The following is a 14,263-nucleotide window of genomic DNA, read 5'->3' on the forward strand; positions in this document are numbered from 1 at the left end:
ATAATACTAAATGTAAATCAAATTGGTTACAACTAACCCTAAATTTAGATGTATTCAAATAAGCCATTACAAGTCCGAATTTCGTAAGACGGTAATTAATTTACAATTATGTACGAAGGGCTGCACAAAGTCTTATTAAATTAAATGTTTCAAAGAATCCATCTTGATGTTAATAGCTATTTTAGTCTTAAAAATATTTATAATGAATCAATAAAATAACTAATTGAGACAACTCTTATACGTTATTAAATTGTATTAAAATATTATCGAAATTTCAAAGAATTTATTTTTGTAGTCTATAAGTTGATAGAGTGCAAAAATATCAATTTAATATAAAAGAAATTAAGATATTACTTATTGAATTCAATATTAATAACATTCTTTGTGTGTTCTTTGAAAATTTATTAACGGATATTATTATTGAAATACTCACGTGAATATTAAGAGAAGTTTTGATCGCAATTGAATCAATACCACGCATTGAACCGTACTCCTTCCAGTCTCGTTTTATAACAAGTAAAGTATACAACAATTAATGTGCCCCGCGTTGGGCGCCAACTAAAGCATGGCTTCGCGGCGGATTTCATTCGGTCCACTGTAGAACTTTAATCACCCTAAATTAAACTCAAGTTGTTTGTACGTGACCAACCCAACCCCCTCCATCCTTTGACACTATCTTAGACCGAGAAAATTACTAGTTTCGTTCCAACATTCCCAAGTTCAAGCAAATTGATTCTGAGGTCACTTTAAGAAAGTTAAATTGGACCAAGATTATACAGTCAACTTATTGTTTTGATACTTCAAATACACCCAAAAATAAATTGAGACATTGTGTGAACTTTATATATGAAGGCAGTCGAAGACAATAATTTTACGCATTATATATCCCGTCCCAGATATAAGTTATACGCATTCATCTCGTGACTTACGTGGGTATTTGTATTTCTTTTTTATAATTTATATTTGTTCATGTTTTTCACCCGAATAACAAGAGTTATGAAAATATGATTTGGTATATCATATATGATTTGGTATTAAAAAAACAAATACGTTTTTAAATATAACTTCAAATAACATTTAATTGCCACCAAACTTGTTAAAGTAAAAGTTTTATCTCAGAGTTTAGTTCATAGTGTTATGATGCAGCACTAAGTGGTTCAAAACTTGGAAGTATTTGAATTTCTCCCTTAAACAACCCCCACACGAAATCAGACGAGCGTGACAGAGGGCAATGATACATATTTATCTAGCAATATTTATGGCCAACCTAAAAAACTGCCGCGATTTTCTTTCTTTCCATATTTAAAGTTGGGATGTTTTATGTGAATCGATTGGCGAATGGCTCGTGAATGGATAACAGAGATAGCCATGAATAAAACAATAACTATCTTGTCAGTGCCTTTTATTTACGGCTTTAAGAGAGCTGAGGTAGTATTCCGTTTTAAATATCTGGACTATTTCCAATCTATAACTCTACTCTTTAAAGTTCGCTTAGTGTGTGAAAGTTATGTAAAACAATTCAAAATTTATTGTAAATTTGGCATGTTGATGCGCTGGACTAACAAGGGTCTATCTCCTCATCCACTTGAGCCCGGACGACAAACAAATTTGTCGTGACGAGATATTATCAGAAAACCTAGAACCCTCGATGCCTCTTGATCAAGTGACGCGTTTATCAAAAATGGAAAAGGGTATTCCGGGTAAAATGTGAGCCCTTAAAAGGTAAGCCCTTCGCTATATTTTTATCGAACTAAGTTGACTCCATAATAATGTATTTCAGTTTCGTTTTTTTTTAGAATTTTATGAGACATATTTTAAAATAAATTTTAAACCTATTGTAGTGAAAATAACGAAACCAATATTGCCACTGAACTTTATCAGATAATTCTCGACAAGGTTTTAAGTGTATTGAATACAAACAGTGAATGTTCTGTTTAAGCGTAACAACCTGACAGGAAGCAGGTGGACAGCTGAGGGTCGATGAATTACCTCGAGGACAGATGCGGAGCGACACAACCAACGACTTTTTAATGCCAGCCCCAGTTCCATATAAGATTACGTGTGGGAATTATGGGGCCGAGTTTGCGAAGTTAACGGCAGCTTACCAAAATATAAATACAGAAAACAAAAACACAAACAATTTATTTAAGCGAAAATATTTATAATTTATCTCACATTATTGTCTCCTTTCTAAAGTTTTACAAGCACAACATTAGCTGCATTAAATCTATTTATTTTATTTGAGCTGAATACATGTACTTGTGAATTAGTTCACTAGTTTTGTAAAGTATTAAAAAATGTTCGGAGCGGACACTGTATTAAAAGCAAGCCTCTCTGGGAACATTATGAATACTTAAACAGCTCCTTTCAAATATGTCATTATGAGAATTCAGTAACTGACAACAGTTATATTATACACATTGATAATGGTGAAAGAAAATAAAACTATACCAGATGTCTAAAATAAATTTAACAAAAAAATTGGTACAGTATAATAAATGTTAGCATCGTCTAAATATAAAACATAAAAAAAATTGTCTTCACCACTTATATTACACATAAATCAGAAAAATAGCACCTGAGAAATTCGCATAAGATGGCCCTTGAATTACCAATGCTTGTAACATTCAACAAACTCTAAATCTAAAGATAACGTCCTCCGCGACGTGGGAGGGCCATCAAAATCCCTTTCTATGTTTAAAATAAAAATTTTATCATAAGAAAGGTGTTATTTTATGTTCTCTTTTATAACCTCCATAGATGCATTTATCGCGTTTTATAAAATCATAATCAGGTTTCGCATTTCCGCACTTCCCTTTATGGCAATACTTATTGCTAAGCCGCGAGAAATGCGAGTTAATTTTAATATAAACTTGTATATTAAGGATCGCATTTGCGAAAGATTTCATTAGCCTTGTTTCATCACCAAGTATACAGAGAATACTTGGTATAAAATCGTTTTATAAAATTGTTACAAGTTCGGTTACTCAATTCGATATATTTTGAAAGAAGCTTTGAAGCATTTTGCGATAAAAGAACTCCACGAGGGGCGGCTTGAATCAAATGATGTAAATTAAATCTGGACCGTGGTCAGAATCCCAGGCGATTTAAAAAGTCGTGAATTTAAGTTAACAGATCTTTGTTCATTTCCACCAGTTGATATCCGATTTTACGCAATCTCAATCGGATAGTATATGAAGTTTTAAGTCATTTTGCTTCATGCACACAATTTGTGTCGACGAATAAAAAGACGGTTTAATTTATTTAAACACTTCCTGAAATAATTTAACAAATTTCTTAAAAGAATATCAATACTTGTTAACAAAGATGGCGACCTGTATTTATACCTATTATTTCAAGCCAAACAAAAACAGAAGCTTATTACTAAGGAGTCCATAAATCTGGACAATAAATCACATAACTATTACGCCAATTACGCTGCGGTCAGCGGCCCCTAATCCTTGGCCCAAGTCGGTAGAAATAGGGCCAAGGAGTGACCCTTACTGTGAACTATATTTCAAATTGATTTATATATTATTAAGCAAATCTAAGATATGCTACCAACAGCTTCTGTAGCGAATCTCTTGACATATTACGAGACATAAAAAAAGACATTTCCACTATGTGTCACATCTCCCAATAAATATAAGTAAGATTTATCTAACATATTGTCTTAACTATAGATACATTAACAATAGAATAATATCCCAGTTTTATATACTTGTTATATAATATGTATTTGTATAAAAACAAAAATATTATATAACAACGGCCAACCTTATATCAAAACTTTGCTGTACCATTATAAAGACCAACTCAGTTCCTTAGAGTTAGTTCCAATATTAGTTCTAAGCAAGTATTTTCTAATAATTTATTGAATGGACGCGGTTACAATCAGAACCATTAAAGTCCTTGATGGCAAAGTTGAGAACAGTTTCCTTATGTCTTTATTTCATTAGCTAAGATACTGCGATTGTTTTGGCGAAAAATTATGTCACTATTTCTATTTTACAGTACGTTTGAGCATCCATAGACGAGTATATCCACAGGATTTGACTGATTTTAAGAAGCTCCCAAAGGATATCTCGATCAAATATTAAGTATTTGTTACGTACGACCTTAGATTAATTGTAGTAATCCACTAAATTGTTTACCTTTTCAATATTTTAATATAAATTTAACATATGATAAGTAAGTAGCACTTACGTAATACTTATAGTTACAGCTTTATTTATCTAATCATAGACTCAACACCCACTATGGCGATTGAAAAAATATGATATTCAACCCTAACGCATCATTAATCAAATTTTAAATAAACTGGCGTTGTCATAGCAAAGCGAACTTTATGAGAATGCCTTTAGATCTAGATCAGATTGTATGTTCAAAACACACTTTATTGATGCTTTTTGTCGGCACTCGAAAAGAAAGTGCTCCTCCTTTATTAACTATAATACGTTCTGCTACAAGTTATAACGCGCACGACTGGCCTGGTTTACTTGATATTGATCTTAGGAAGCCCGCTATGAAAGATGAATAGAATTCATAGGAAAGGGACCAAATCAAAGCCATTATTGTTTGCATGTGACAAGTAGAGCGGTGATTCGAATGCTTGTTCTTACATCATACACACAGTTATTATACTGAGAGCATTGATTTGTGAAGCAGTCTGAAAAGGGGTGCCGTTTTGCAACTCGAATAAATTGTTAATACATCAGCGATATGTGACCAATTATTATATTTTGGCTTTAAAATTAATATAGAATTAACCGCAATCATTTTGAATTATTATTATACGAGACATATTTACGTATAAATCAATGTTAATCGGAAGCTATCGATGCACAAATGACTATAATTTTCCATGATCGACTCATTTCACAGTCACCCCAAATAGCTGTCATTATAACCTGTATAACGGGATCTACATAATGGTAGACCGTAACCAGAGGAAGAGCACCCTCAGTTACTCTACGGCGTTTGTTAATTTTAATGACTAAAAAACGCGTTTAGCCCTCTTTATGGGGGATCTTGCGAGCGATTTCTCATCTCGTCTACGTTTCTTTACGGGAACCACGCATTTCATAGAACTTCCCATAACTATTCTCTCCATAACTCTATATTGCTTTTCAGAGAAAGGCCTCAACACCGCGTAACTTATACCCATAGCTTTTCCTTTAAGTAAATCTTCTTTTAAAAGCAGATTATCATATAGACGAGTTTTAATATACTTCAAAAGATGATCAATCTCAGCATTTGGAAGTTTGAACAGCGCAGCGATAGCTATCTTGTCGTAATCTTCCGAATCTCTCTGCTCGACTTGCAGTTTGATCTCCTTTTCAGCCGGGTAAATTATTTCCTGCAGTTGAAATCGATTCGGCCCGGCTCCGACCATCAGCGCGCATCTGAAGTTAGACTGCTTGACAACGACCCCGTTAAGCCAATCGGAATTACGTTCGAGGGCCTCGAGAAAAAAGCTCATAAAGTCACTAACTTCCTTTTGCTTTTTGTAGGAGGCGATAGCGGCAACGGCCACTTCGGGCAGCCCATCCTTTGCTCTCGGAGAAGAGGAGCCCGGCTCGTGTCCAGACTTAATTGGACTTTTTTTATTGAACATTCTATATCCTCGCTTCAACAAATTTAGAACATTGTTAACTAGGTTTTCGGCACGGAATAATTTTGTACGAGAAATTTTGATATTTCCAAACAAAAATATAATAAACAATTTTTGATTGATGTTGTCAATATATTTTTTAACAAATACTTACAACAAAAAGTCTGAACGTTTCTGGAAATTTTACTCCTTCAGGTAAGTTATTTTTTTACCAATATTTTTATAACTAGTCATAAGTTGTCGGTAAAGTTACTAGCTGCGGCTACTGCCTAGCTTAATTAAAAGAAATCGAACATTGATAATTTCAAAAATTGGTGATATTTTGTTCCGAACAGGAAGTTAAGGCGACTTAAATTTGATTAAATTCAAGGCACAGAAGTGAAGAAATATGTAATTTAGCGTATTGTATGAAAAAGAACAGTTGTAAAGTTAAAATATTATTGATAACGTCTTATATATTTTATTTACTACTGATGTTATAAAAAGGGAACACGACTGATAATTAACAAAAAAATTATTTTGCTTATAACGAATAATTTTTAATATAATTTGTTTACCTTTTCCCTATTATTATATACTAGCATTATGAACGCTTCGTCCTCTAACTTAAGAATTATGAATATGCTTATGAAGGCGCCAAGTATTTTCATCCTATATTATGCATATTCTACAAAAAGAGTAATTAAAACATCGAACTTTGTACTGAGAAAGGTTCAAATAACTTATTTTAAATTTATATAAACATAATCTCTTGGGCTATTCATAATTATTACGACTTGATGCAAATCTTGTCAATTGACATTTGCGTAGAATCAAGCAGTCGAAGGTCCTAATAGAAGTTTTAGAAACCAGTTTTATCTCGAGAAAAAAAGCACGATAAACAATATTATGACGTAATAATTTAAAAATAACGTTGCTAATGTTAATTTTAAATCGTACGAAATTTATAAAAGTCCACTGCTTTGCCTCATACCCCCGTGTTAATGTTTTATTTAACTGCACAATCTGACCAGGTTATATAAATTTATATTAATGCGTGAAATACAAATTACATTTTTGTGGCCTAAATTGCCAATACCATGTTAAAACCATAAATAAACTTCCTCTGTTTATTTTACATATTATATTGAAAGTTATTTATGTAAGACAATAGTAGTTAAATATGTGAGACAATATCTTGGACACAGTGGGACATCGAAATAAAAAAGTATAAAATATTTAAAATTATGAGAAACTAGAAACTATATCATTTCTTTAATATAAAATGTTTTGAAGACTCAACCTAATTAAAAGCCATATTTAATAAAGCGTCTTAATCATTAAATAAGTAAATAAGTGTCCTTTCAGTGCAACTTTACCAGAAGTTATCATCTACTGTTGGGTAACAAAGCCCTAAAGGCCTATGACTATAGGGTTCCAAATGAAGGCGTGAGTGTCACGACTCTCAGAGGTTAGGTTTATAATTCAAAACAATATTTAAACTTACCCAAACGAGCATTCTCATAGAATATACCGTTACAAGATTCGCTTGAACAATCAACGGCAATGCTGTCACGATGAATACACACGCACACATGCAAAAATCGTAGTAAACGTCATAACCCGAGTTAACAACGTTAATTAAAGCATTTAACACAGTTTTTAACCATTGCCACCAATACAGGACACAGTTAACAACTTTATGAGTTAATATTGAGAAACACAAGTTACAAAATCAACTTAAACCATATAAAAAACATAAATTTTTGCCAAAGACAGCCTAATCACCACTCCTTTTCTCTCACAGATTTCTATGATAGCGAACAGCTGCGGTGCGTGGTTCAACCAAAACAAATACCACTCGAGGCATCTCTCGGCCTGGATGTTAAACAATAAAAATAGAAACAACGATAACTTTTCACTTAAGACAGCATCTTTCGATAGATGGCGCTCTCTGAACTATAAAGAAAAATACCTATATCGAACTATAAGCATCGATGATACTCATTACGACTGTAGATGTGAAGAAAATCAAATAATTCATCTACCCGTAGCCACGGTTGCTGCAAAGTAACTGAAACGTCGGAAGTATGTACTTTTTTAAATATTTAAATCACGTGTAGTAATCCGAAAATATCATTTTCATTTAAATATAATATATTTTATACGAGAAACAGGAAAATAGTCGGTCCGACATCCTATACCGTACTTGTTGGTTTAAAAAATTACTAACATTTACCACAGATGGCGTTGTTTTTGGCATCAAACACAAGGTTAACAATTTATCCAAAAATCACTAACAAATTTCAACGAAATAACAATATAAAGTACGTTTATCATTTTATAACATTATACAGTAAAAACGTTATCATACATTCTTATAACTAATACTGAAATAAAAATTAATTATTTAAAAATATTTTATTACAGTTTTGAATATTTTTTTTGTAAATACTTTAGACAACTCATTGCTTAAAAGTAGAGAAAAAGAAAAAAAACAAAAATATAATCTCCGCCATGACAGTGCTATATACACTGCCGTGACCAGGATTCGAACCTGGGTTACTACGGCCACAACGTAGGGTCCTAACCACTAGACGATCACGGCTATCGGAGAACTGGCTGACTTACTGAAATAGTCAATGACAACTTAATGACAATAAACATAACATTAAAATATTCAATTATTTTTATTTGAAATATATTTATATGATTTTAAATAAGTAAAGAAAGTAAAATTTTATATTTTATGATCCTCTTTTCAGTGTTCTTACCTAATATTAGGTAAAGTCAAACGAATTATGTTAAGGTCATAAAACGATCAATAATTACTAACAAGGATATATTAATAAAAAAGCCACCTTGTGAGTCGTGACAAGTTCACCTTAGGTCTTTAATGTTTATTTCTAACATATTTTGTACTAACTCGTTTTAAATAGGGCTTATCAGTTTATAATTAACACGTGTGTTTATAAGGACTTGAAGAATGTTGATCACATTCTACACGGTTAAAAGTGAAAACGACTTTAAGTATTTGTCAGCAATAACCTAATTCGTCTGTTATCAGTATGTTTAGGTCAAGTGTGCATCGTCACGCTACGCATTAGGCGTTTCCATTTCTCATTCAATAGCTAACTTTAATGCGAAGATTTGTATACCTACGCTAAACCTTTTTTACTTTTGAATTTCTTGCCATCAGTGTCATTTTCATATTCGGGAAGTAGCTTCAGGAACTTTTACCAAAAACCATAGATAGCTAAACTATTAATATAAATTATTATCGAACCTCCGGAACCTTGCCATTAGATTTCAAATGTTTAGTTCTGCTTAATTATTCTTGTAAATTATTAAATAATTAAAAATTATATAATAAATGACCAGCCCAGTTATAGACACCCAACGAAGGGTCTGTTATAACCTTAAGTTCTATTTACAAATTACCATACTAAGAAATCTATAATGGATTATCAAAATATGGGTAAAACGCCAATACAGGTATACTCGATGTTACCATTACAATTAACAAAACATGACATTTCTTTGTATTTCTAACAAACCACCTTCACGCTATACAAAAACGACTGAACATAATATATTAAGTCTTTTTCTTGCTTTTTAACTTTTTAATTTATTTTAAATTTCCACTTTTTATAATTGAATTAAGCAAACGGACAGTTTCCAACTTAAAGATCAAACGTATATTAATGTGTTCCTTGATTAATCATTACATACCAGACATTTAGTCAAATATAACTGTAAAAAATTAATATTCGAGTTATTTGCTAAAGTGGTTGAGAGGGTAGAGATAGTTTAGGAAAACTAAAATACTTACAGAAATTTGTATCAAATAGTAGAGGTCTTTTAAAATATGTATTTAAAATATCTATCCTTATTAATTATGTTAACGATAATGACGAAAAGAATTTATATAACGTTAGAAATAAGCAAGACGCGCTAGTTAATGCACCTCCGCTATTCCACAGATTCTTTTTAAGTATCCAACATTTTGTGGGAAATATTGTAATATGTATTATATCGAGATTTTTGTTATAATGATTTTCTGTTTATAGTGATAGATTTTTAGCTGGATTACCATTTTATTCAATATGCACCCTCCAGTTTTGTAGCAAACAATATATATTTATTATTAAGAAAACAAAGTACCCCGAGTTTCTCGCTAATGTAGGTACATGGGTAGCGTTTCTCTCTTACAGAGCAGCAATAAGAAGTCACACCAACTTTACGAAAACAAAACGAAAATTGATGCACTACGTAATATTATTTTATGTATAACTTAAATACACTTAAAAAATTTATCAATTTCGTTTGGATTTCTGTTTTTATATCCAGAATGTTTATCTCTAATTCATAGATTTTGTCTAATATTGCTTTATCAACGACTGCCGCGTCTTCAAAGTAGGTACTGATGGACCGACTCTAACACATTTAAAGCTAACTTCATTGGTATGATCTTTATCTCTGTTTCCATAATCTGTGCCTCGTCTCTGTCATTTCCAGCAATACAGGTGTTCACACAATTCTTAACGATATCGTTGTCAGTTTGTTCTTCAGCGGTAGTTAAGTAGTCGTCAATTAGAGTGAAATCTTCTAATCTAGGCATAAGCATATTGGATTCATGAGAAATAAACTTAGTCCATGCCTCGTTGCTAGGTCCAAGTTCAACATCGTTTTCCTCTGACAGGTCTTGTTCATGGGCCCTTTTGCAAAACCCAGCTTTCTGTAGTATTTTTTTACAGTAATGTCACTGAATAAGTACCATGCATTTCTATCAAAGTTTTATTCCAAACTCGTAAGAATATGTTTAACAACTTCCTTGCGAAAAGAGTTTAAAAGTGTGAATAATGCTTTGATATAATGGTTGAAGTTTACTAGTGGTGTTAGCAGGTACAACATGGCTTTTATGTTTGCAACTGTTGGCAAGTCCGTATGGGCAGCATAGTTGATGAAAAGCACATTTTTCTTTCGGTTTATCTTCATTTGTTTGTCAACTTTTTTCAAATTAAGGTCACCTTTTTCCAAATAAAGGTTTTAAGAGCTTAAAATGACGGGTCCTGGCTATTGCTCTCACTTACCCAGGCTTGACTGTACACCTACTGTAGTGACGGTTCCACTCGTTAAATGTTTATACCAGCTTGAGTTTTTATTTTTATTTCAGTTCCCACCATTCTATATAATGATATCTAAGACTTTGGCAAGTATTCATTTAAATAAAACAAATATTTGCAGATGTACTATCGCGTTTTTTATTATTTTAAAGTACGTACTCCCGTTTTGGTTACTTTGCAGCAACCGTGATCACGGGCAGACGAGATGAAAATGTCTGTCAGTACTCAGTTGGTAGATCTGGTTATTTGCCATCTACCGCCAAAGATTTTTTAATTTCCTAGTCTACTGCTCTGAATGCCTGCAGAATGCGCTCACTGTGTCTCGAGACCCTGCGGTGTGGTCACGGACATGGGATTTTTTATAAGGAGTTCCCGGACATGTTCTTTTACCTTTCTACCAATTCTCCTCTTTGTCTGTCCAATGTATGACAAGCCAGTCACAATCGAGTTTTTATACACCCGCTTGTTTTAAAGGGACGGTGCTCTTAATAGGTGTCAAGAAATTGCTCACTTTCTGGTGTGGTTTCTATAGTCTTGATGGAAACTTTCTTCAAGATATGATTTTTTTTTGTATTTAAGTTTACATCTCATTTTTATTTTTATCACCGACTTATGTTTTATTAATATAATTTTTTTTTGTAATATAGTCCATAAGGGAACACCTTATTTCGTTCATTGGTGATATATTTTTCCATCAATATATTTCCGTGCAGTGCTACTAGCACTACCTCATTAATGCGACAGGTAATAATATAAAAGCCATGAGTCATTGCTATCGTTTATTGATTTAAAATACAAAACTTAGTGACATAAAGCTCTATCCTTTTATTGTTACAGTGCCTGCGAACTGACAATTCGATAGGAAATAAACATTTAGCTTTCTCACATTCCAAACATTCCATACATTCCTTATAATGTCACAGTACAAATAAATAGTATAGTATATTACATACTCAAGCGCAAACATCTAGGGCCGCGGCCATGCTCGAGTTACGGTTTCCGGTTCGTTATGATATATGTCGGTGTTAACGGTAATGTGAGGCTCGTTTATGTAAAATATTATTTGGCAGGTTCCCGATGTGAGCACACAATCGCCGGCCGGCCTACAAACTGGCTCACAGACTCGCCAACACTAAAAATCACATCTAAAATGACAGATCCACAATATATTATTACAAATCAGTAGCGTTTACATTTCACGTGTCAGTCTGGTTTATATGGAACAGTGTCGTACAAAACAATTTTTTAAATTTTTATCATTTCATTAATGTTTCATAGTCACGTTTGTTTACTTATTGCGTTTCGTCTTAGTTATATTCCTTAATTAAAACAAATCCCAAAATAAGTTATTTATTTTCATTACAAGAAAAAGTTTATTCTATATAAAAGTACAATGAAGGAAACGTCGAGAAACGGTTCGGTTCGGAAACCCGCCTCTATAATTTGTCGCTTCCCTATAATCAAACAAAACGTGTTTCCCATACCTATTTCTTATATAACTAACAATTCTATAACCTCATGAAGCAAAAAAGTATTTATACAGTAAATATTATACAGACATTAGAAAAATTTATATTTCAGAACCAGAGAGATTAGAAATAGATTCAAATCTACAATTAAATTATAATGGACAAAAAACAGTCATAGCGCTTACTGAGCTAAGAAAAAACAATTATTAGAATACTTTCATGCTTCATGTACGATAATATGTAGTTGTACCATACAAACTTGTTATTTAAAATAATTTTTGGGGGTTGGGAGGGGGAGGGGGTTTTGGGTGGTTTATTTTATAAAAAATCACGGCAACATTCTGCAGCACAAAAAAAATCTGCTTCCAGTTGCAATGTCATAACCAGCGGCCGGACCCTGAAGCGATAGACAGTCGACCCACCAACTGTACACAATTGAAAAAAATATAATTTGCTAAATCACATCGATTCAGGGCCAGCCGCACCTACTAAGGCCCGCTACTCACCCACAGGACGACCGTGACTTCATATATATATATAATATATATATTTATTCGACTAAGGTACTGTGTCTATAACAGAGTATAAAAAAGCTACCCATCATTAAGACCCTAAAACTATATTAGGGTACTTTTTTTTTTTTAATTTGAAAATTTACACGTGTCGATATTTAATTGCCATACAAGCAACGTCTAATATACAACCTCTTAGCCATTTTATTACATACGCTTATAGACACTATATAGATCCAGTTCCGTTTTGTACCCACGAGTCCCAGCATTCTTATAACGATACAGTATACAATAATATAATACAAAACAATATGTGCAATACATTTGTACTACATGGTACGAGTCACGTCACTAGGAGTCGGTAGCGGACCTCGCTCATAAATTTCCGGCACAATAAGGCAGTGATTCAGTGTATGCTATACAAAATATCTCCATTACAAAGTTACGACCAGTCTGTTGCAATGAGGTTAGTCTATTGTAGATTCAAATCCAAAAAAGGTTCAAGTCATTTTAATTTATTAACTCCTATCTGAAATACCCAATTTTTTTTATATATGTCTCAACAATCCCGTAACCTACAAGTACATTTTGTGTTTTTTTTTTAATTATTTTTATAGTATTACCTACACACTATTCTTTGTTTTACACATCGTCTTGAATATTCCAATGGGTCAAAAATAACCTATATTTATAACACAGTACACGTGTCCCGATTTACAGATCTCAAATCTCATGCATTTGAGTTCGGAAATAATACATTTACAATATACAAACAACAACTCTGAAATGCGAGGGCAAAGTTACAAAATGATTTCAATGTAAGGAGGAATCCGATCAAGTGGTGCGGTCAAAAAATACTTTCATTGTTTTTAATCTATTTATTTATTTTTTTATTATTATTCGGTTGTATCAAATAACGAAATTCTGTTTCGGCCCTTTGATATTCAGTCATCAGTTGCCGACACTTCGGAAATATAAAGCTTGCGATAATGAACCGAAACGAAGCTTACCTAGCACAGTAGTAACCTAAACTAATATATGATAACCGGTTTAACTCGCAGTCTGTATCCATTACAAGTGGGTCACCTATATATGTACAATATTTATTTTCTACCATATTGCGTCCTTGATATGCATTGCGTAACAATAAAAAAACCTAGCTTTCACGACATCGTTGCGTCCGGATGTTGGCGGAACCCCAGAGCGGCTCCCTCTAACAATAAGTACGGTCGATAGAAGCGGAACGAACGAACCAATGATACACTGACTGATACAACATAACACATCCCCGCGCAGAACACTCAGACTTATCGCGTTAAATAAAAAAATACACGGTCATAAATATGGTCACCGTCCCGGCACTCGCGTCACGTCACGTCACGTCGCGTCGCGTCACGTCACGCCGCGTCCCGCCGCGTCAGTGTATGGCGACGGGGCTGTGAGCCAGCGAGCAGACCGCCAGCACGTCCTCGTCTCGTCTCGCCTCGACCTCCATACGCTCGGCACCACCCCACAGCCGCGCGCCCGCTGTGACACATACAAACAACATACATATACATACAT

At 33.4% G+C, this 14,263-nt stretch overlaps 3 protein-coding genes and 1 non-coding gene across 13 annotated transcripts in view; all 4 read right to left on the bottom strand.

Annotated features, from left to right (window-relative positions):
- Positions 1-7,409, bottom strand: part of LOC116770994 (uncharacterized protein CG43867) — a 165,057-nt gene extending 157,648 nt beyond the window's left edge. For 4 of the 6 annotated variants that reach the window (XM_061520868.1, XM_032662690.2, XM_032662687.2 and 1 more), the window contains exon 1: positions 7,101-7,408. The gene's annotated coding sequence lies outside the window, so the exon portion shown is untranslated. Of the gene's footprint in view, positions 1-7,100 lie in introns of all 6 variants that reach the window. The other 2 variants (XM_061520867.1, XM_061520869.1) reach the window with 2 other exon arrangements.
- On the bottom strand, positions 2,125-5,761 carry LOC133318787 (uncharacterized). Its single transcript, XM_061521053.1, has one exon. The coding sequence runs from the start codon at positions 5,615-5,617 to the stop codon at positions 4,997-4,999; it is 621 nt and encodes a 206-aa protein (XP_061377037.1). The 5' UTR covers positions 5,618-5,761; the 3' UTR covers positions 2,125-4,996.
- A 720-nt stretch (positions 7,410-8,129) lies between the features above and the next one.
- Positions 8,130-8,201, bottom strand: Trnah-gug (transfer RNA histidin (anticodon GUG)). The gene has a single exon. It is a non-coding gene; the product is annotated as a tRNA-His (tRNA).
- Positions 8,202-11,485: 3,284 nt separating this feature from the next.
- The window catches only part of LOC116770820 (serine/threonine-protein kinase minibrain), a 75,590-nt gene continuing 72,812 nt past the window's right edge, over positions 11,486-14,263 (bottom strand). For all 5 annotated transcript variants that reach the window (XR_004353564.2, XM_032662442.2, XM_032662441.2 and 2 more), the window contains one exon: positions 11,486-14,227. Coding sequence is in view for 4 of the 5 variants with exons in the window: in XM_032662442.2 (XP_032518333.1) it covers positions 14,118-14,227 (110 nt within the window). In the remaining variant the exon portion in view is untranslated. The remainder of the gene's footprint in view (positions 14,228-14,263) is intronic.

Source organism: Danaus plexippus, chromosome 7 (genome assembly GCF_018135715.1).
Source record: "Danaus plexippus chromosome 7, MEX_DaPlex, whole genome shotgun sequence".
In the NCBI taxonomy this organism is placed as follows: Eukaryota; Metazoa; Arthropoda; class Insecta; order Lepidoptera; family Nymphalidae; genus Danaus; species Danaus plexippus.